Here is a 23923-nt window from a genome sequence, read left to right as displayed (position 1 = left end):
GATACACCCCATAGTCGAATATCCTGCCAACTCTCACAATTTAGGCTCACACATGAAGAATGATCACTTCACTGAGGTACTGGGGCCCACAAAACTCTTCCATTGTAAGGGTCAGCACTTAGGGGAAGGGAGGAAAAAAAAGCACAAATTTGTGTTGCACTAATACCCAATCACTGTCAGTGGCCCAAATGTTGCGAGCACACCTGGAGAATAATGGATGCCCCTCTGTGAATGCCTAAGAGAAAAAGAATCAGTGGGGGTTCTTGCACTGTCCTGCATAGCTGTGTATCTTTCATACCTATCAAGTGTTGTTCTCAGAGGAATGAATGTTTTCGAGCTTACAGGAACGTTGAACTGTTTGCATTCCTTGCACCTGATTCATTAGAGATGGGGTAAGTCAGCGGTTGGGAATAGTTTTGTCTTAATACAGCCCTTGGCCTTTGATTAGAAAGGGGTTTTTTTTTGGCGGTCACATGGGGTTTAGACATTGTGAGAGCTCTGCGTTGTGAATTGAAACTATTTAATCAGCTTGGCACTTGTACTGTGTACTTTGCATTTTCACTTCTGCCTGTCCTCGATTGCAGTGACTCTCCTGGACCGGGGCCAGCGTTGTTAGTAATAACCTAGTTCCAGTGTTTATAAATATATAAGATATGCATAATGCCATCACATTTCCAGTAGAGAGGAGGAGGAGGAGGAATGTCTAAATGCGTGACTGGTTGAGGGAGTGAGCTTTGAGAAGCCAACACTTGCAATACAACCAGTAAGAGTTTGAATAAAAAAAGCAATGGTTGAACTTTGAGAAAGAGGGGGAAAAAATGAGTTACGTTTCTACTCTTCACATCAGACTGCAGAAACCCTCACAGCAACCGGAGAACAAGGGGGAGAGAGCAAGTAAGATTGCATCGCCAGCAAAGCTTGGGACTGGAATTCAGAGGCAGGGGGTTACTGAGGGTGTCCGTGCAGGTAACGATCTCTGTGTGTGTGTGTTCTGTAGTGTATAAATCCCTGTGTAGTGCATGTACTAACTGAGATGTCTGAGGGTATATCATTATGTATGTATACAATTATCTATACAGAAACTTATAAATTAAGTTTTTAAAAGAAAACTTTGATCCATCTTGTGCCTGTTTTAGTAAGATGAATCTACGTGTTTACACTCAACTGCTGATAATTCAAAGCCCGTTTTTGTGCTTAAAAGCGTTTTTGAATTAACTAACTTAAAATAGCTCAGCAACGCGGGAATTCAGTACTAACTATTTGCATTTTCAAATAATTAGAATTAAGGGACTTTGAATTAAGAGGCGCAGACCATATATATGTACACATGTACTTTGTGAAGGCAGACTGCATATTATTTGGCTGTTAATGCGTGTCCATGTCTGTCTACTGTGTATTTATTGTAAATTTAACCCATTTATATCTACATATATAACAGTTCATCCTGGGGAGCATGTCCATATGGTGAATATTTGGAATTGCTATACTTTTTATGGTTCAAAATTATTTATCTAAGTTTTTAATTTTCATTTTGTGTAGGTAATTGTTTTTATAAATGGTGCAGAAAAGTTTTATTTGTTTTTAATTCTAATAAATTGTTTTTTTTTGTTCTGGATTGAAAACAGAAAATGTTGGAAATGCACAGTTCAGTAACAGAAAAATAAACTTTAAAATTGATATCTGGGCATTTTTTTAAATGGGTGACTGCCATTTCTGGCAACAAAGTGTCGTTTTTCATTTTAAAAATAACAAAAATAAGTTAAACGGTAAACAAAAAAAAAAAAATAATCTGCTCTGATCAAAAGATCACACTTGGAGTTGGTAATCTGTCTTTCTTGGGCATTAATAAAAGGGATTTGCATTTCAACCATTTTCTGGTTTTACTTCAAATTTCCAACATTCCCAGTTTTTCTATTCAAATTGTTCTTTTTGCATTCTGCACACTCTGAAATAAGGTTTTTTTCGACGAGTGTTACAAGTTGACTTCAGAGCCGCAGAGGTCGGCCCAGGAGTGTGGAAGATTCCATGACGTAGTCCATCTGTTAAGAAATGGTTTCTCTTTGGGGTGCACCACTGAGATAGAATCATAAAGGTTACAGCACAGAAGGAGGCTATTCGGCCCATTGAGTCCATGCCGGCTCTATGCATGAGCAATCCAGCTAGTCCCATCCCCCGCCCTATCCCTGCAGCCCTACATGTTTTTTCGTTTCAGGTACTTATCCAGTTCCCTTTTGAAGGCCATGATTGAATCTGCCTCCATCACTCCCTTGGGCAGTGCATTCCAGGTCCCAACCACTCGCTGCTTCAAAAAGTTTTTCCTCATGTCACCTTTGGTTCTTTTGGCAGTCACCTTAAACCTATGTCCTCTGGTTCTTGACCCTTCTGCCAATGGGAACAGTCTCTCTCTCTCTCTCTCTCTCTCTCTCTCTCTCTCGATCCTTCATGATTTTGAATACCTCTATCAAATCTCCTCTCAACCTTCTCTGTTCCAAGGAGAACAATCCCAGCTTCTCCAGTCCATCCATGTAATTTAAGTCCCTCATTCCTGGAATCATTCTAGTAAATCTCCTCTGCACCCTCTCTAAGGCTTTCACATCTTTCCTAAAGTCCGGTATCCAGAACTGGACACAATACTCCAGTTGTGGTTTTATAAAGGCTCATCATGACTTCCTTGCTTTTGTACCCTATGCCTCTATTTATAAAGCCCGGGACCCCGTATGCTTTTCTAACCACTTTCTTAACCTGCCCTGCCACCTTCAACGATTTGTGCACATAAACCCCCAGGTCCCTCTGTTCCTCAACAACAACAACCTCCTGCAACAAAAGGGGAAAGATCACCTCATTTACTTTGTCTAATACCTCAAAGCAGGTCAAGTTTCATAAATTATTTTTTTTATTCATTCTTGGGATATGGGCATTACTGGCAAGGCCGGCATTTATTGCCTATCCTTATTTGCCCCGAGAGGATGGTGATGGGCTGCCTTCTTGAACCGCTGTAGTCTGTGTGGTGAAGGTGCTCCCACAAATGCACGAAAGACTTTCATGACCTCAGGACGTCCCAAAGTGCTGTGCAGCCAGTGGATCTCAGTTGCAATGTAGGAAATGCGGCAGCCAATTTGCACACAGCAAGGTCCCACAAACAGCAATATGATAATTACCAGCCAATCTTTTAAGGTGTTGGTTAAGGGATAAATATTCACCAGGACACTGAGGAGAACTCCCCTGCTCTTCTTCGAATGGTGCCATGAAAGGGCAGAATAGGCCTCGGTTTAACGTCTCATCCAAAAAACGGCATCTCTGACAGTGCAGCACTCCCTCAGTATTGGACTGGAGTGTCAACCTAGATTATGTGCAAGTCCCTGGAGTGGGACTTGAACCCACTACCTTCTGACTCAGAGGCGAGAGTGCGACCACTGAGACACTGCAAATGCAAGTTAGTTAATTTAGGAAACTTCAACATGAGTTGAAGAATGTCACTGAAAGACAGGTCTCATTCATTCAGTGTTGGGCTGGACAGTCCAGTTATTAAACAGTATTATCCAGACATTTCTGAAATGAAAACCACAAACAGAAGTCTGATTCTTAAAATAGGAGCCCATTTTATCCATTTACTTATATGTTACTTATTACTATGATCTCGACCATGTCCCATCCCGCCCTATTCTCCCCCGCCTGGTTTTGAATTGGGCAAAGGTGGCAAGCTATAGACTCCTGTCCAGGATTTGGTGAAATTGGAAGCCAGTTGAGATTTTCAAACCAAAACAAAATGGATAATATGTTATTGTTCCATATTTATTTAAATTCTTATCTGTGTACGTTATTACCCCCTCATTACAATAGTCACTACACTTCAAAAGTACTTCATAGGATGTCTCAAAGCACTTCACAACCAAAGGTGATGAAAGATGGTATAAAGCCGCACGTTTCTTTATTCCTTCTGACATAGTTCTTTTGACCTGCAAGTAAAAATAAAAAACATTCATTAACTTTTTTTATTGTCGCTAAGTTAATGAGCTTTGACCTTCAACTCCAAGACTGAGATCAACAGATTTTTGTTAGGCAAGGATATCAAGGGATATGGAGTTGAGGTACAGATCAGCCATGATGTTATTGAATGGCGGAACCGACTCGAGGGGCTGAATGGCCTACTCCAATTCCTATGACCCTAACCCCACCACTTTGTGAGTAAAGTTAACTTGTGGAAAAAATTACAACATATTTAATACAATATTATTCAGGAAGGGCTAAGAGTCTTCTCCCTTCCCCCCCCCCCCATTTCTTCTGAAAGCAGTGTCTCCTGCTGGAGGTACAGTTCCACAGGTGCTGGTAGATCTGTAGTAACTCACCCAAGTGGTCAATCATCATGTATGAGACAAGATTATGGGAGGAACCGCAGCCAAAGTCTCATCACCTGACAGTCACACTTTCTAGCAAAGCTTACTGAGCAACCGTCAGGCATGCTTAGCCTAGGAACACTGAGTCAACTACTGCCAATGGGTTGAGGTTGAGGTTGGCTAACTCAGCATTTTCCTGATCCATTAGCTTTAGTACCACACCAGGTGGTAGATTTATTCACAATCATTGGTGCTGGGAAATTGGGCGGGGAGGAACACACGCTACTAATGGAGTTCACCTGATTTTCTGTCAATTTAAATGAATGGATAGAGAATTGGGCAAGCTCTGTTACTATGGTTACCTGGCTTGTATTTACACTACAAATTCAACATAAGTTACAAAGTGTTTTCACTTCTCACTGATGCTAAGAAACTGGCGTGTAAATCTGAAGTCAGGGCTCAACCTGATTCTGGGGCAAAGTGGGTATCCCTTTAAGTTGTTACTGTTAATTTGTTTGCTGTCCTGAAATTGTGCAAGTCAAAGATGGTGTCAGAGTGCTTCAAAATATTAAAACACTTCTGGGAAGTAAAATTGTGTTATCAGATTTAGTGAGATTTTGGTCAGCCTAATTTGCAGCAGCAGCATGCCCAAACAAAACATTTGTGTGACCCTGTTAGCTGTGGAAAGGGAGCATTGTGAGGTACTCGGATAAATATGATTCTACGTGTTGTATATGGCTTTCCAATACTTAGTAACATATGTGATTGGTGCTCCAGTTGTGCTTTATTGAAGTCTTTGCACAGTCCTCTTTATAAAGCTGCCAACATTTTATCTGAAAACAATGCCCCTTTTAAGAACAAAAGGAACAATGCTGCATGACCTTTTAAAGGGGCATTTCTACAGTTCTGCCATTGGGATAAGGGAGCATGTATTAGCATTGTCAATATGAGGAGTCGGCACAGGAGTGCTGCTGTCCCAAGATCCAAACTAAAAGTGCGGAAGGAGCAGATTGCGCACAGTCTGAGGATAGAATGGACTTGAGTCGTTACCCGTTCCGTGTTCCGATGGGATTGCCCAAACTGATTTCAGGAGTGCCCAGACAGCCAGGACAGGAAGGAGAGAATCAAATCATTCTGGCTGGATTCATACATGATGCCCACTGTGCTGCGCAGGTCCTGGCAAGAAGATTTAAAATTTATTCCACGATTTGGATCATTTAAGAACTTTGCATTCCAAGTATTTTCTGGTGCTGCCCTGATCTAAATCGAGATATCAAAGTGCACCTGTAGCTGCTGAGAATTTTCTACCCCCTGAAGTTATATGTTCAATTTTTTTTACTTGGAATTTTACAAGAATGAGATGGCACATGTTAGTTGTTTTTGGGCATTTTGTTTTCTCAATTTCCCATACGGCAAGCTTGAGATCTTATCTGTACCACTAGAGGGACAGATCAGAGCTTAGTTTAAGTACTTCCTCCCTCCCCCAAATATGGAGTGAGGGGAAAATTTACAGGAGTTACCACAGAGCAGTCTTCTTGCACAACTCTTCACAGTCAGTTAGAGAGAAGTTGAGCTCTGGGAGCAGGCCACTTGTCCACCACCTTGTTCTTGTAATGATGCATTGTACTGGGGAACATCAAAGAAACAGGAAACCAATACACAAATTAAAAGGAAGCCGTTAAATTTTAGCTGTTGCAGCTGAGTGGTCAACTCTGTAGACTTCCTAAAATTGATAACTGTGACCCTGGTTTTAAAACTCTGGTGGTTGCCAGGAACTTTTTTTTAAAAAAAGTGTTTTGAGCAGCTTATTTTTATACAATTATCAAAACAAGTGCAGACAGTGTGGTTTTTGCAACAGTTCAATGTAGCTCCTAACCATTCAGGTTAAATGTTACAATGATGTTGCAATGGTAAACTTGAGTCAATAGGAAACCGAAGGTACAGTTTCAGAGTCAAACTGGTTATTAAAGGGGGATTGAAAAGCATCAGAGATTTAAAATACATGGAAAATTAAGAGGCCAATCCTCTCACACTAAAAAAACAAAATTGGCCTTGAATTTTTATGTAAATGTAAGGATATTTACATTGGATATATAATTATTTAATTTGCAGAACACATTAATTGTAGCACGTAAACAACAGACTAATTGTGTTGGGATCACCATAAATTTGGTTGCTGTGAAGATGGAGGTAGTGGATAGTTTGAATTTAATTGATTACGACAAATAGTATCTTACTGTAAACAATTGGGCATTCAGATATTGGACTTGGAGAGTTCAGTTTTTAATTCACCCACTCTGGTGAATGTTACAAGCCAGGTTAAAGATAGTGAAAGAGCCTCCATTAGTTTGACTGGAACTGTGAACAATACCATCCCAGTGAGACAAGCACAGGTTGAAGTAGCCTTTCCTGCTTTCACTCTACCAGCAGGGATCAAACGCATATTTCTCACCAGGGGTTAAACGAGAAACTCCATACTTAAACCAATAGAAACTAAAAGCATACCCACTACCGGGAGTAAACTGCCAGGAAATGGATTCATTCCCCTATGAGACTAGCAGGGATACGACTACAGCAACTGGGATTTGAAGCATACTCTCACTTCCATTTCCAGCAGATCAGCAGGAATTGTATGAACGTTCCCATTCAGACCAGCAGCGACCAGATGTGTGACCAGCAGAATTTGGATTATACCTCATTCTTTCTACAAGTAATACCGTGCCCACTTGAGACCAAGAGTGACTAAGAACTTTCAAGCTACTCCACAAGCCTAACGTGCATTGACTCTGTGTGATCATCAAGGATTGATTCTATCATCACCTTTTTATATTTGTTTTAAAGTGACGGACCATGAGAGTATATCTGATTTGAATAGCTAAGAGAAGATTAGAGGTTGTGATACAGTCTATGTACTTGGGTGAAATTTCTAAGTTGGTTGAACATCAATGTTATAGTCACTTAATTGAATTACAGTCTTGTAACTCACTTTCTAGTATATAATAGAAACAGAATATTCTGGAAGAAGGTCTATAAACATCTGAAAAGAGAGAAGGCAGCTTTAACGTTCTGAGTGCAGACCCTTCACCCTGGTCGGTGGGGATTATTGGGGGCCGAGCTGCAACGTGGCTGAATGGTAGAGCTGCTGGTATTTCTCCGTCTTTCTTGTACGTTTGTTCAGATGTATCAGACTTAGTCTACACCCAAAATGTTAACCCTACTTTCCCTTTCAGATGCAGACTGACCTGTGTATTTCCAGCATTTTTTGTTTTTATTTCAGATTTCTATCATTTGCAGTTCATTTTTTTTTCTTTATTTCTCAAATCCAAACTATATTTCATCTTTTAATTTAAGTATTGGGACAGATCATCTTACAATGAGCTCGTAGTAAGTGAACAAGATACACGCTAGTTGGAAATTTCTGGATTTTTTTTCCCATCGATAACCCCTTCAACATCAGACTTGATCTTAAATGGGGGGGAACGTATTTCAGTAAAAGCCAAGAAGTGTCACCTCATTCTTCTTGTTTGTTTGAATTTAAGATGAAAGAAAATCCTTTTTAGGTGTATCAATGTTCAAATATTTTTCACCTTGTGTGTTTTGTTGCTCTAGTGAAATACCTTTCAATTTCTACCGCTTCCCACTGATGAGCATGTGCTTTATTACTGGAATGGTTAACCTTGCTGATCATACATGCAGAGCTGCTAGTATGTTCTCAGTCACCTTTGGTCTGGTCTGGCTAATCATTTTCTTTGGGTGCTTATTCATGTGTTTAAGTTGCCTTGTTTCTTTATGACCTGTAAACTTGGGTGTCACTCAGGGGAATTTTAACCCCCAAGAACGGGTGGGTTGGGGACAGGTGGGAGGTAAAAAAAAAATTAAATTTCTCAAACCCAAACCCAACCTGCCTCCAACTTTCAGTTTTAACAGAGGCGGGTCAGGGGGCGGGCGACCAACCTGTGCTCGGGGCGGGCGACCAACCTGTGCTCAGGGGGCGGGCAGATCAGTAAAATCTTTTAAGGAGGCTGCAGGGATCCAATGTGGAAACCTCTCCTATGAGTTCTTGCTTGTTTACAGCAGTGTTTTTTTTCCAGTAAACTTCCCGGAGTAATGAGTTGTTATGTTCACTACGTATTCTGTGCCTGAAGGAATGGGAACATTGAATTAGCAGGAAATGTCCAATATAAAATGAGTCATTTCTCTTTAGATAATTGCTCCTTCTGTAACTTTGCCCCTCCAGTATTTATATTTGATTCGGTGACATTTGCAAAGACGAAGGTTTATTTACACACAACACTAAGCTCTCAAAGGTGCCTGTTATTTTGGCAATTCACTGTGAAGCTCGGCCCTTTTTGAAAGTCATTTGTGTGAACTGGAGTATTTAAAATCTCTTCATTCAAAAGAGGATTTTTTTCAAGTGACACGTATTGTCAATTTGAAGTTAAAATATTTGCTTAATAATTGCTCCAAATGCTCAGTTAAGCATGTTTGATTGCCCATTAAACAATGAAAGTACATTGAAGCTGCTTCAGACCCTCTTCAATTATCGAACAGTAAAATTAAAAAGGAAAAAACTGCCAATGTGGAAAATCTGAAATTAAAACAGATCAAGTTAGAAATACACAGCAGGTCAGACAGCATCTGTAAAGATAACATTTGGTGTACAGACCCGAAACAGCGTAACCTGTCATGATAACATGAAAATGTCAGAAACACTCAGCAGGTCAGGCAGCATCTGTGGAGAGAGAAACAGAGTTAACGTTTCAGGTCGATGACCTTTCATCAGAATTGGAAGATGTTGGAGATGACCAGCTTTTAAGCAAATAGTAGAGCCAGGGCAAAGGGGGCAGAAAAGAACAAAACTGAGAGATCTGCAGTGGAGTAGAGGGCAGGAGTGAATCAATGGGCTACATCTTCCTGCAGCGGGGCATCTCAGTGGATGCTGTTAGTTAGACTTTTTCCTCCACCCTCAGCTCGAAAAATTTTTGCACGCAACTTGCTGGAAGTGTGAGCTGATAACGGCATGGCAAGGTCAAAGGGGCATCTGGGACCTTAGTGACCGATAGGACCAACAGTCTATCTCCTCAACTAATGAGATTTAAGAATTCAGAAAGAAACAGGAAGGATGGAGAAGGAGGGTGAATTAGAGTCCGAGAGCGGGACGAGAGTCCGAGAGGTGAGCGCGGTGTAAAGGGAGAGTCAGAGAGCGGGAAGAGAGTCTGAGAAGTGAGCGCAGTGTAAATCTAAGGCAAGTCATGGCAACAGAGCTCGCACCCATGATATGCTCCTCCTGCACTATGTGGGAAGTCATGGACACTACAGGTGTCCCTGGCGACCATGTGTGCAGGAAGTATGTTCACCTGCAGCTACTGACTAACCGTATTTCGGAGCTGGAGCTGCGGGTGGATTCACCGTAGAGCATCCGTGATGCTGAGATTATCATGGATCGCACGTTCAGTGAGGTGGTCACACTGCAGGTAAAGATTACACAGGCAGAAAGGAAATGGGTGACCGCCAGGCAGAGTAAAAGGACTAGGCAGGTATAGCAGGAGTCCCCTGGGGCCATCTCCCTCTCAAACAGATATACTGCTTTGGATACTGTTGGGGGAGATGGCTTATCAGGTGAAAGCAGCAAGAGCCAAGTTCGTGGCACCACGGGTGGCTCTGCTGCACAGGAGGGGAGGAATAAGAGTGGCAGGGCTATAGTGATAGGGGATTCAATTGTAAGAGGAACAGATAGGCATTTCTGCAGCCGCAAACGTGACTCCAGGATGGTATGTTGCCTCCCCGGTGCTCGGGTCAAGGATGTTACGGAGCAGCTGCAGGGCATTCTGGAGGGGGAGGGTGAGTAGTCGTGGTCCATATCGGTACCAATGACATAGGTTTAAAAAAAGGGATGAGGTTCTGCAAGGTGAATTTAAGGAGTTAGGAGATAAATTAAAAAGCAGGACCTCAAAAGTAGTGATCTCAGGATTACTACCAGTGCCACGTGCTAGTGAGTATAAGAACAGGAGAATAGACCAGATGAATGCGTGACTGCAGGGATGGTGTAGGAGGGAGGGATTTAGATTCCTGGGACATTGGGGAAGGTGGGACCTGTACAAGCGTGACGGGTTACACCCAAGCAGGACCAGGACCGATGTCCTCGCGGGGGTGTTTGCTAGTGCTGTTGGGGAAGGTTTAAAATAGAATTCGGGGGATGGGAACCTGAGCAGGGAGACAGTGGAGGGAGAAACAAGGATAAAACAAAAGACAGAAGGGAAGAAGCAATAGTGGACGGCAGTGAAAACAAGGGCGAAAAACAAATAGGGCCATAGTGCAAAATAAAACTAAGATGACTAGTGACCTTTAAAAGACAAGTCTAAAGGCATTGTGTCTTAATACGCGGAGCATTTGCAATAAGCTAGATGAATTAACAGTGCAGATAGATATTAACGGGTATGATATAGTTGCGATGGCTGCAGGGTGACCAAGGATGGGAACTGAACATCCAGGGGTATTCAATAGGAAGGACAGGCAAAAAGGGAAAGGAGGTGGGGTAGTGTTAGTAAAGGAAAAAATCAATGCAATAGTGAGTAAGGATATTGGCTCAGAAAATCACAATGTGGAATTTGTATGGGTGGAGCTAAGAAACACCAAGGGGCAGAAAACGTTGGTGGGGGTTGTCTATAGGCCCCCAAACAATAGTGGAGGTGCAGGGCATTAAGCAGGAAATTAGAAATGCATGCAAGAAGGGTACAACTATAATCATGGGTGACTTTAATCTACATATTGATTGGTCAAACCAAATTAGCAATAATACTGTGGGGGAGGAATTCCTGGAGTGTGTACATGATGGTTTTCTAGACCAATATGTTGAAGAACCAACTAGCGAACAGCCAATCCTAGACTGGGTATTGTGCAATGAGAAAGGATTAATTAACAATCTTGTTTTGCGGGGTCCCTTAGGCAAGAGTGACCATAACATGATAGAATTCCTCATTAAGATGGAGAGTGAAGTAGTTGAATCCGAAACTAGGGTCCTGAATCTAAATAATGGAAATTCCGAAAGTATGAGGTGCAAGTTGGCTATGATAGATTGGGGAACTTTACTAAAAGGGATGACAGTGGATAGGCAATGGCTAATATTTAAAGAACATGTGCAGGAATTACAATAATTATTCATTCCTGTCTGGCGTAAAAATAAAACAGGGAAGGTGGCTCAACCAAAGAGGAGACATATAAAATTGCCAGAAAAAGCAGCAAGCCTGCAGATTGGGAGCAGTTTAGAATTCAGCAAAGGGGGACAAAGAGATTGATTAAGAGGGGAAAAATAGAATATGAGAGTAAACTGGCAGTGAACATAAAAACTGATTGTAAAAGCTTCTATAAATATGTCAAGAGAAAAAGATTAGTGAAGACAAATGTAGGTCCCTTACAATCAAAAATGGGGGAAATTATAATGGGGAACAAAGAAATGGCAGAACAATTAAACACATTCTTTGGTTCTGCCTTCACAAAGGAGGACACAATAACCTCTTGGAAATGTTAGGGAACCAAGGGTCTAGTGAGAGGGAGGAACTGGTGGAAACCAGTATTAGTAAAAAAAAAATAGTGCTAGGGAAATTAATGGGGCTAAAGGCTGACCAATCCCCAGGGCCTGTTAATCTACATCCCAGAGTATTAAAGGAAGTGGCCCTGGAATAGTGGATGCAATGGTGATCATCTTCCAGAATCTATAGATTCTGGAACAGTTCCTACAGATTGGAGGGTGGCAAATGTAACCCCACTATTTAAAAAAGGACGGAGAGAAAAAAACAGGGAATTACAGACCAGTTAGCCTAACATCAATAGTGGGGAAAATGCTAAGAGTCTATTATAAAGGATGTGATAACAGAACACTTGGAAGGCATTAACAGGATTGGACAAAGTCAGCATGGGTTTATGAAAAGGAAATCATGCTTAACAAATCTACTGGAGTTTTTTGAGGATGTAACTAGTAGAATAGATAGGGGAGAACCAGTGGATGTGGTGTACTTGGATTTTCAGAAGGCTTTTGATAAGGTCCCACACAAGAGGTTAGTGTGCAAAATTAAAGCACATGGGATTGGGGGGAATATACTGGCATGGATTGAGAATTGGTTGACAGACAGGAAACAGAGAGTAGGAATAAACGGGTCTTTTTCCGGGTGGCAGGCAGTGACTCGTGGGGTACCGCAGGGATCAATGCTTGGGCCCCAGCTATTCACAATGTATACCAATGATTTGGATGAGGGAACTGAATGTAACATTTCCAAGTTTGCAGACGGCACAAAGCTGGGGTGGAATGTGAGCTGTGAGGACAATGCAAAGAGGCTCCAGTGTGATTTAGACAAGTTGGGTGAGTGGGCAAGCAAATGGCAGATGCAGTACAACATGGATAAATGTGAGGTTATCCACTTTGGTTTAAAAATAGAAAGGCAGATTATTATCTGAATGGTGATAGATTGGGAAAAGGGGAGGTGCAACAAAACCTGGGTGTCCTTGTACACCAATCACTGAAAGTGAGCATTCAGGTGCAGCAAGCAGTGAGGAAGGCAAATGGTATGTTGGCCTTCATTGTAAGAGGATTTGAGTACAGGATCAGGGATGCCTTACTGCAGTTGTACGGGGCCTTGGTGAGACCACATCTGGAGTATTGTGTGCAGTTTTGGTCTCCTTATCTGAGGAAGGATGTCCTTGCCATGGAGGGAGTGCAACGAAGGTTAACCAGACTGATTGCTGGGATGGCAGGACTGACTTATGAGGAGAGATTGGGTCGACTAGGCCTATATTGACGAGAGTTTAGAAGAATGAGAGGTGATCTCATCAAAACATAAAAATTCTAACAGGACTAGACAGACTAGATGCAGGAAGGATGTTCCCGATGGCTGGGGAGTGCAGAACCAGGGGTCACAGTCTCAGGATACGGGGTATGCCCTTTAGAACCGAGATGAGGAGAAATTTCTTCACTGAGGGTGGTGAACCTGTGGAATTCTCTACCAGTGGAGGCCAAGTCATTAGATGTATTCAAGAAGGAGATAGATATATTTCTTAATGCTAAAGGGATCAAGGGATATGGGGGAAAAAGCGGGAACAGGGTACTGAGTTGGACGATCAGCCATGATCATTTTGAATGGCGGAGCAAGGCCGAATGGCCTACTCTTGCTCCAATTTTCTATGTTTCTGAGTCAAATCAGGTACAGAAAGAGAAATAGGGAGGGTAAGAAAGATTGGATTAAGAGAGAGAGAAAAAAGAGATTTTTAAAAAATTTAAAAGTTGACATTTTTAAAATCCAGAACAATTCACTACCTGAAGGAATGAGACTCCACGGTTTAAATTGTTCGCTTTCTGGTGCCGGAGAGGTTGATTGGGCAGTCATTAATAATGATCACATCGTTAAAAGAGCTCTCGTGCTGTTAATTAACTTTCTGCGGCGAGTTTAATTGGCAATTCATGTACAAATCCAGCAAGTTCTTAAAAATAACGGGGAGGCTAATGGTGAGATGCCACAGTGGAGAGGCGTAAATCGACCAGCAAGGTCTGGAGATTTGCAACTCATAATTTATCTCTTAATCCCCTTAATTTGCTGGCCGATTTGCACATTAATAACGGCATGCATTGTTAATACGTCATTATTTTTCCATCAAGATTTGGATGAGAATTTAGGAGGCATGGTTAGTAAGTTTGCAGATGACACCAAGATTGGTGGCATCGTGGACAGTGAAGAAGGTTATCTCGGATTGCAACGGGATCTTGATAAATTGGGCCAGTGGGCCGATGAATGGCAGATGGAGTTTAATTTAGATAAATGTGAAGTGATGCATTTTGGGAGATCGAATCGGGCCAGGACCTACTCCGTTAATGGTAGGGCGTTGGGGAGAGTTATAGAACAAAGAGATCTAGGAGTACAGGTTCATAGCTCCTTGAAAGTGGAGTCACAGGTGGATAGGGTGGTGAAGAAGGCATTCAGCTTGCTTGGTTTCATTGGTCAGAACATTGAATACAGGAGTTGGGATGTCTTGTTGAAGTTGTACAAGACATTAGTTAGGCCACACTTGGAATACTGTGTACAGTTCTGGTCACCCTATTATAGAAAGGATATTATTAAACTAGAAAGAGTGCAGAAAAGATTTACTAGGATGCTGCCGGGACTTGATGGTTTGACTTATAGGGAGAGGTTAGATAGACTGGGACTTTTTTCCCTGGAGAGTAGGAGGTTGAGGGGTGATCTTATACAAGTCTATAAAATAATGAGGGGCATAGATAAGGTAGATAGTCAAAATCTTTTCCCAAAGGTAGGGGAGTCTATAACGAGGGGACATAGATTTAAGGTGAGAAGGGAGAGATACAAAAGGGTCCAGAGGGGCAATTTTTTCACTCAAAGGGTGGTGAGTGTCTGGAACGAGCTGCCAGAGGCAGTAGTAGAGGCGGGTACAATTTTGTCTTTTAAAAAGCATTTGGACAGTTACATGGGTAAGATGGGTATAGAGGTATATGGGCCAAGTGCAGGCAATTGGGACTAGCTTAGTGGTATAAACTGGGCGACATGGACATGTTGGGCTGAAGGGCCTGTTTCCATGTTGTAAACTTCTATGATTCTATAAGATCTGGCCTGATGGTGCAAGGCAAAAGGAGGTGTTGAGACAAGAATAGAAACAAAAGATGGGTCAGAGGAGGTGTAAGTGGGCATCACCTGTCTTTCCTCCTCACTGGTTTAAATTGAGTTTAGCCAAGTTTCATTTTGCACTTTTGCTGTATTTATGAAATTTGTCTAGTTGCTGTGACACCTCACTGCATCCTGTAGGTTGAGAGGTTCTTTCCCCCTTCTGTAGGTGGCTGGATTTTCGTTTTCACATTGTGGTACTTTTCTAAACTTTCCCACAAAGTGGAAGGTTTACTGAGCTGGTTAAAACTGTGTGAATGTTACGGTTTCTCTTCTATCTGGTCCAAAAAATGTGAGTGAAAATGAAGAAGTCGTATTGTTTTCGGCAATATCTATTTGGTGTTTCATAAGAATCTATTTTTCACTTATTTTTGAGATGTTGGAAGGGACACAGGGTGATGTTAGATTTTTCTTATCATTTAATAAGCTCTTTCTTTGAAAATTCCAGCAAGCTGGTTTTTAAAAAAGATTTTAAAAAATGCAGAAAGATCTGGAAATTAATTGCTCCACTGAACACTCCCTTCTGGTATTCCGCAGTTCTGTGTTTTTCCTACACGCTCACTCGTTTAGGGACTTTCTTGCTCCCATTTCCTTGTTTGGTTCTGTTATAGTTGTTGAGTTGTTTCATCTGCCTGGTCATCCAGTTGCCATCAATGTTTGCACGCATTCTTACGTTGGAACTTGCTTGAAAAACATTAAGCCCTCTTTGTTCCTTGAGCTCATTCATGGTGGTTTTGTTGTTGCACTTCTAGGCCTAATTAGTATCGCTGTTGCTGATATTCTAAGTATTTCGAGCAGTATTGCAGATGTCGGCACGTTAACCTTTTCATCAGTTCATCAGCGTACTACAAGATATTTACAGTTTGTGTATCTGATAAACTGCTTCACTTGCATTTGAATGCTCTTCCCCTCCCTTCCTTTCAAGGAAGTAGATTTCTTATGTTTTTATCCATAATCTGTCACATTACTTTTTTAGTGTCTAAATGTTCTAGTTTCTTATCTTGTTTTTCCTTGCTTGTATGTTGTTGCATTGGTGCAAAGTCATCTTGTTTCACACTGTCGCTGCAGTTGTAGTGTAAATGGATCTGGAGTCGGTCCTGGCCTGGCACCGAAGTGAGGCACTCTGGAGGAGAGTGTTTGCATTACTCTGAAGTCAGTTTAGGCCTTGACACCTGGTTTAGGCTACTCAAGCTTAGCGTCGATGCGACACTGACGTCATTTCACACTAGGATGGCCGACCCCTCCACTCCCGCCCGGGAGTCTCTACAGAATGAATGATCTATCTCCTGAGCGATGGTGCTGGTGGCCCGGGAGAAAAGACCTCCCGCTCTCCGGTTCGCTCCTGTGTACCTTGGATGGCCCGGACTGTCAATTCCCGAGGACCCCGGCTGATGTGCATGTTTACTATGCAAAGCACAAAGGCGAATCCCTATTTTGACTGATTTCTGTTGTAGCTGAAAATTGGGAGTGAGCAAATACATACCGGTTAGCTACTCCATATCGTTACAATGTGAGACATCTTTCTCAACTCAAAATTTGAAGTGGGACTTTTGCACCGCAGCAAGCACCTGAACTCCTCATGCTGTTGGTTGTAAAAATCACAGCACCGACTGAATGAAAAGCACTGGTGTCCTAGGAACAGGAGTAGGCCATTCAGCCTGTTCTGCCATTCAGTTAGATGATAGTTGATTAGTATCTCAACTGTAGCTACCCGGCTTGGTTCTGTAACCCTTAATACCCTTACCTAACAAAAATCTATCAGTCTCAGTTTTGAAATTTTCAATTGACCCCCAGCCTCAACAGCTTTGAGGGAAGAGAGTTCCAGATTTCCACTGCCCTTTGTGTGAAGAAATGCTTTCTGACATCACCCTTGAACAGCCTAGCTCTAATTTTAAGGTTAATCCCCCTTGCTGTGGACTCCCCACCAGAGGAAATAGGGTAGATAGAGAAACTATCAACTCCTTTAATCATCTTAAACACCTCACACTTAATCTTCTATACTCAAGGGAATACAAGCTTAGTCTATGCAACCTGACCTCATAATTTAACCCTTTTAGCCCAGGTATCATTGTGGTAAATCTGTGCTGCACCTCCTCCAAGGCCAATATATCCTTCCTGAGGTGCGGTGCCCAGAACTGGATGCGATACTGCAGATGGGGTCTAACCAGAGCTTTCTATAACTAACTGTAACTGAACAGCTTAACACATCTGTTAATGAGTTGAGCACGTGACCCCCACGCTATTTCAAGGTGAAGAGGTCATGTTGCTGCCTAATGAGATGAGCTGTCTGTTTTATTTTCATTCAGGTGAAAGCCTGTGCCATCTTCACTGTCATTCTGGTAAAAAGTCTGTGGAGGTAACGGAGTCATTCAGATTTAACTCCCAATAAAATACAGTTCTCTTTCTTACCAGAAAGAGGGAGAGTGCGATTTCTGCAGAATTTACCAAGTCGCATCTGGGTTTACTCCAGGAATGAAGTCCGCAGTATAAATGTTTTTTAAAACCTCAGATATCGGTTGTTTCAGAGCAAAGCTATCGGTTGTCCACCTGTAGGTTCAACAAGAAATAGTGGCTTCTCAAAGAAAAACAAATTATTGTGTGTCCAGATAACGTGGCCATGAGACTTGGGCTTTGATTTTAAACCGCCCTGGTCACAAACGTTGTGTGAATGCGCCTTTGTTCTTTGGTGCATCTTACCCTGTGATTTTTGTCTACAGTTGATCCTTGATTATCTGCCCCTACTTCCTGCACTCTCGGAGATATCACAGATGACTCTTTCATTTCGAGCCTTTTTATGTATTAATTTTGAAATCTTATCCATAACTGTTACCTTAATGGTTGTGTATAAGATACTTGATAACAAAATACCTTCAGTGCTGACCCAGAGTGGTGCGGTAGGTTAGACAGATTTCTTTCACCGGTTAGACATGGGTTCAAATGCACTCCATGCTGATGGAATGAAAGTCCTCTCTGTCTACTGGCTGTACATGCCTGTGTGAAATGAGTTTGGCCGTTTCAATCTAATTCCTAGTGTATGGGCCCACAGCACAAACTCTCCTTAATTTATATTGACCTTCCTGGTCAGAGGTCACAGGACAATTGGTGCAAGGTCTAATCTAAGTATTGCATCATTGTAGTACTGTATTTTTATTAACTCCTTAACTCTTCCTTTCTGTGTTTTCTGTGTTTGCAGAGTGCCCTGTTTTCTCTCAGCCCCTCTCAGATGTCACTGCGGATGAAAGCAGCACTGTCACTTTACAGGGGACAGTCACTGGAACACCTCCAATCACCATCTCCTGGTTTCTAAATGGTGAGGTTGAGCCCTGGCAGTGTGCATTCAAGCATGCACATGGGAGGCTGATTTCAAGCAAGGGACTGTAATCAGGGTTCAACGTTCTGATGTCCAGGGGTGCACGAGAATCAGACGATTACTTAATGCATAAGGGGCAGAATTTTGGGACTTAGTAACAATTTAAATGCTGGACATTTAATGAATTGGCTTTACCTTGTGATTGCACTAGAGAGGGTACAGAGGAGATTTATGAGGATGTTGCAAGGACTGGAGAATTTTAGCTATGAGAAAAGATTGGATAGGCTGGGGTTGTTTTCTTTGGAACAGAGGAGGCTAAGGGGAGATTTAATTGAGATGTATAAAATTATGAGGGGCCTAGATAGAGTGGATAGGGAGGACCTATTTCCCTTAGCAGAGAGGTCAATAACCAGGGGGCATAGATTTAAAGTAATTGAGTAGAAGGATTAGAGGGGAGCTGAGGAGAAATTTTTTCACCCAGAGGGTAGTGGGGGTCTGGAACTCATTGCCTGAAAGGGTGGTAGAGGCAGAAACCCTTATTGCATTTAAAAAGTACTTTGATGTACACTTGAAGTGCCGCAACCTACAAGGCTCCGGACCAAGAGCTGGAAAGTGGGATTTGGCTGGATAGCTCTTTTTCAGCCGACACAGACACGCTGGGCTGAATGGCCTCCTTCTGTACTGTAAATTTCTGTGATCAAGAATGCTTGTATATTGATGGACTGACTACAGTTGGCTATTCACTGATAACCCATTACTTGTATGATCAAGATTGAACATCCTCAATTTGAATAGGATATTTATATGATTACCTTCCCTTAATTGACCTCGGAATATTGGAGCCATTTGGTGCGAGAATATCAAGCTTCACATCGTTAAGTCGGGTGTATTAATCAGTTATTGTGTTTACCTTCAATAAATACATTTTTGACTTCACCTTGATAAATACCTCTGGTAGCTGAATCAGATCATTACTGTTAAGCCCTAGAAATGCTTTCTTTCCATTGTTTTTTCTATTTATTGAATGATGTTTTGTGAAGCTGTAATGGAGGGTTCAGCATAGGTTAGGCACTTGGGAATTTTTAAAAGAAATGAACTTACCTTTTGCTGGTGGCTGCTGGAGAATTCTGAAACCCGACCCCTGCTCATTGCTGACTAATTTCCAAATGGGGCGTTTCAATGGCTGTTAGCCCCCTAATTTACATATTCAAGGGTCCAGCTTTAAGTGTCCGCCTGAGACACCTAATAATAAAAGGGCCCCACGACTTTAGCAGTGGGACCAACGCCTGAGCAGATCTGCCAACTGCTAAGTTGGTATGCTTTGTGCCTGTTACACGCCCAGTAGAAGGGTGTGTGCATACCAATTTCTAGCCTCTGAATCTCCATCTATACAAGTTCTCTGATAGGCCTGCCTGCCTTATCTAACCTCACAGGCGCTCCCATATAAGGCCATCTTCAGTTTGTCCTCTATCTTCCTTGTGATCTTCTGCCACATCCTGAGGGATAATGACTGCTATGATAGATGGAATTGACATAGTGTCAAGTCTCAACACAACTGTGATTTAGTCCACTGGTCCCAGTCTAACTGGTATGTATGTTGAGTATGCTAAGTAATTATTCAGAATTTGCAGTATGTTGAAATTTCCAACCCTGTCCTATAATTGCTTAAATTGATGGCTTTAGTTCACTAACATGGAAGATTTATTGCTGCTAAACCTATATGCAGTTTACTAACTGGCATTGAGTGGCGGCATCAGTAATTTTTACGAATTAGTGCAGCTGGCGCAAGTGATGCAGTGCATGTTGAAAGTTTGGGTGCAAAGGTCAGTGCTCCCATGCAATTTTCCATCCATTATGGACAAAAAAATTGATTTCTGATCACAATTTGGTGTCAATTTGAGTAATATTGAACTCATAGGACTTGAATACGTAATCTAGGCTGACACTTCAGTGTAGTGCTGAGGGAGTGCTGCATTGTCAGAGGGGTCATCCTTCGGATGAGACATTAAACTGAGTCTACCTGTTCAGGTGGACATTATGGATCTTGTGGCATTATTTGAAAAACGGAGAACTACCAATATCTTGGCAAACATGCTTCCCTCAACCAACACCACCAAAAACAGATTAACTGGTCACCTATCTCATTGTTTGTTGGATCTTGCTGTGCAGAAATTGTTTTTCACATTTGCCTACACATATAAAAAAGTAATCCATTGACTGTGAAGCACTTTGGGACATTGAGAATGTTGTAAGCCGTTATGTAAAATTTTTAAAAATTATTTCTTTCCATCAACCGAAAGTCAAAAAAGTCAAACTTTGTGGTTTTGATGGAGTTGGATTACTTTGGTGAGATTTCTTTGTTCTACAAGAAATCCAAAATTAAGCTAGTCGACCTAATCAAATTTTCAGTGTGCTAGTGAATTCCTGAATCTATATTTGATCTGAGATCAGCTTGGGTCAAACAAAAGAAAGAGCAGTTTGCAGATGTCTCTCATCTCGCACCTCAAACTATAGCATGTTTTTTCTCCAGATAGTGTAGCTGTGGTCAATGGAGTGCCTGCTTTGATGGGTGCATCTTGGATTAGGCAACAGTGAGATGTCCATTAATCTGCTAAGATTCACCAGGGTAGCGATGATTGAGTTGTGCTTTCTCCTGCAAGCTGACCTAAAGATAACCTCAGGCGCCAGTGACTACATTGCCAGTGGCAGTTAACATCCTTGAGTTCTGGATTCTTCCAGGTTACTGCAGGAGACATCCGCAGCATTAATAAATCAGCAGTAGACCGATGAATCTAGCAGGCCACTGATGAAAGTTTGCTGTGGCATCACTTTCCCAAGGGCAAAAGTAACAACATAATGACTGAGCATTGCAGGATTCCTCAAAGTTTAGGGGATTATTGATAGTCACAATGTAGCCATTGAGGCTGTTAACACGATGTTAACACCACGTTTAGCAATCAGCAAGGGCTACTGCTCCATCAATGTCCAAGTGGTCAGTGACCAGCAGCACTGATCAGGCAGGTCCCAGGCAGTAGTCATTATTCTTTTATTTAAGGCAATACTTTGTGCCTGGAATATTTAAAGGAGGAGGCAGACTTGAAGTTAGTGCAGGAACAGTCATTAACAACTCAGGAGGGTGCATTGGTTCCCCCACCGGAATGAGGAAAATAGTAGAGTTGACCCAAACTCTCAATTACTGTATACTTTGAACATATGCAGTAAAGTACGGTATTTTAATCTTAAATTTTATCTTCATTATTTGATGGCAATCTATCTTTACTGATGTCAATGCTGATCCGCATCTGGTTTGGTTCCAGGTAAAGCTGCAAAGTTTGGCAGAGCTTCTTTCAATAATGGAGTTGTCCAGTGGGTGGTTGAGGACTGTTTGCCAGAAGATGCAGGAATATATGGGTGCGTGGCAGAAAATACTGCAGGAAGAACTTCAAGCAGCGCTACAGTAACAGTCCGAGGTGAGTGAGGACAGTGAAAGTACTGTTGTATGTGTAGTGATTGACACTAAGTAAATGTTGTAGACTCTGTGTAGGCAAGAAATTAGTGTTGATGACTACAGGTGAAACCTGAAAATGACCATAAACTGTTCCATTTCATGTTTCTTCTTTTGCCCAATTCAGATCATAGAATGTTGCAGCATAGAAACAAGTCACTTGGCCCATGAGGTTTGAGCCAATGTTTTTCTCTACATGAGCCAACTCGTCTAATCCCACACTCCTCGTTCCCCATATCCTTTTACAGTCTCATTTTTCATTATAATCCCCTTTTGAAAGCACCTATCCAGACTGTTTGCAGTCTTGCTTTTCTGACGCCAAATCCTCTCCTTTGCAAAGACCGCCTACTTCCACCTCTCTGAAATTGCTCACCTCTGTCCCTACCTCAGCCTGTCTGTCGCTGAAATCCACCTTTGTGCCTTTGTCACCTCCAGACTCGACCATTCCAATACTCACCTGGCCAGTCTTCAATCCTCCGCCCTCTAAACCTCAGCTCACCCATAACTCCATTTTACGTATCCTATCCCACATCAAGTCATGCTCGCTCATCACACCCGTCCTCCCTGACCTACATTGGCTCCTGGTCCTCAGGTGCCTCAAATTTAAAATTCACGTATTGTTTAAATCCCCCCCCACCATGGCCTCGGCCATCCCTATAATCCCTATATCCCTTTATCCCTATATCTCTCCATTGCTCTGACTCAGGCTTCTTGTGCATTCTTCCCCCACCCCATCATTGGCGGCTGTGCCTTCAGCCATGAAGAGGCCAATCTTTGGAATTCCCTCTCTAAACTCCTTTGCCTCTCCATCTTCTGCTCCTCCTTTAAGACCCTCCCTAAAACCCACCTCTTTGACCAAACTTTTGATGCCTCCTCCTAGTCTCTCCTTCTTTGGATCACTTTCCAAATTCCTTATGGCTCTGTGAAGCACCTTTGGAAAGTTTTTCCTTTCCTTGGACATGTGTTGCCTCCCAAATCCATGTCTATCTTCTCTACAACTCCATGTTTAAATCTATCCAATTAGGTTGCTGCCCCTACCACAGCATTGAAACAGCCCTAACCAAAGTCTTCCTATCCCCTCTTAAAACCCATCTCTTTTACCAGCCAAGGGACCCCCACATCCAGCAAGTGTCACACAACAGGGATAGTAGCTGTGCTGCCATTGTATCCCTTTTCAACATTATCTAATTCATGCTATATATAAAAATGTAAACTTATACAGTATAAAAGTCTAATTAATTATTTACAGTTCCATGGCTAACCCCAATTTAGAGAAATCTCCCTCTGTTCTCCTCATGCTGGTCTACTGCATTTATATGCACACTCGTACAATACAATTTTCACACTTCAACAAAACACTTTTGCACACCAATTGTTATATTGACCACTGCACTACACACATACTAATTATATTACATGTCCTGGCACTACAGCTTCAGGTCAAATGTCTTTCCTGATTCAAATCCTTTGTAATTTTAAAACCTCTGTCAAATCTTCTCTTGGCCTTCTCTCCCCCAGTGGAAATAATCCCAGTATCTCAAATCTTTCCCCATCCCTCTGGCATCATTCTTGTGCCTCGCACCTTTTGCCTTTAGTGAAAATTAAAGAAGGTTTTTTTTATTAATTGCTGGGTGGAAAGAATCTAGTAATGGGTTGTTGGGGCTTTAGCAGATTAAAAATAGGTCAGTTATATGTCCCCACCCTCCAGTCAGTGGCCAAGAAATTGGTTATGCGCCAGAAACTGGCATCAAGTACACAGCGTGCTTGGAATGCGCACACGAAGACCTCAGTCCGAGGCTGGCTCCAAACTGAGCGTCGGGCCTCCTTTCCATAAAGCTGGCGAGCTGCGGATGACAGTCGGGCCTCTTGATACAGCTCGCTGGTTGGGGCCTTCGCAAAATCAGCCTGCTTGGACACCGAGCCGGCCTGCAGGTGGTTCCTGGCGGGGGTGGGGGAAGGTGGAGGTGAACAGGAGGGGGTGATCCTTGGCCAGCAATGTCCCGCACTACTGCAGTGGAGCCAGGAGAAGCGCTCCTGATCTTCCTGGCTCTATATTAAGATAATTGGGGGGGGAAGAAAATGACCAACCTTTTCACCACCTGTGGCCTCGAGT

The 23923-nt window shown here is 42.3% G+C and overlaps 1 protein-coding gene across 2 annotated transcripts in view; it reads left to right on the top strand.

Moving 5' to 3' along the window:
• The first annotated feature begins 372 nt into the window (after window positions 1-372).
• Window positions 373-23923, top strand: part of LOC137300007 (myosin light chain kinase, smooth muscle-like) — a 59568-nt gene continuing 36017 nt past the window's right edge. The window contains exons 1-4 of one of the 2 annotated variants that reach the window (XM_067969086.1): window positions 373-392; window positions 848-966; window positions 18189-18305; window positions 21623-21775. In XM_067969086.1, coding sequence (XP_067825187.1) covers window positions 388-392; window positions 848-966; window positions 18189-18305; window positions 21623-21775 — 394 coding nt within the window. In that variant the 5' untranslated portion in view covers window positions 373-387. Of the gene's footprint in view, window positions 393-549; window positions 967-18188; window positions 18306-21622; window positions 21776-23923 lie in introns of those variants that run through there. The other variant, XM_067969085.1, reaches the window with a different exon arrangement.

This window comes from Heptranchias perlo, chromosome 30, assembly GCF_035084215.1.
Source record: "Heptranchias perlo isolate sHepPer1 chromosome 30, sHepPer1.hap1, whole genome shotgun sequence".
NCBI classification, from domain to species: Eukaryota; Metazoa; Chordata; class Chondrichthyes; order Hexanchiformes; family Hexanchidae; genus Heptranchias; species Heptranchias perlo.
Note: the sequence above shows the minus strand (reverse complement) of the source record. Positions and strands in the feature narration are given on the sequence as shown.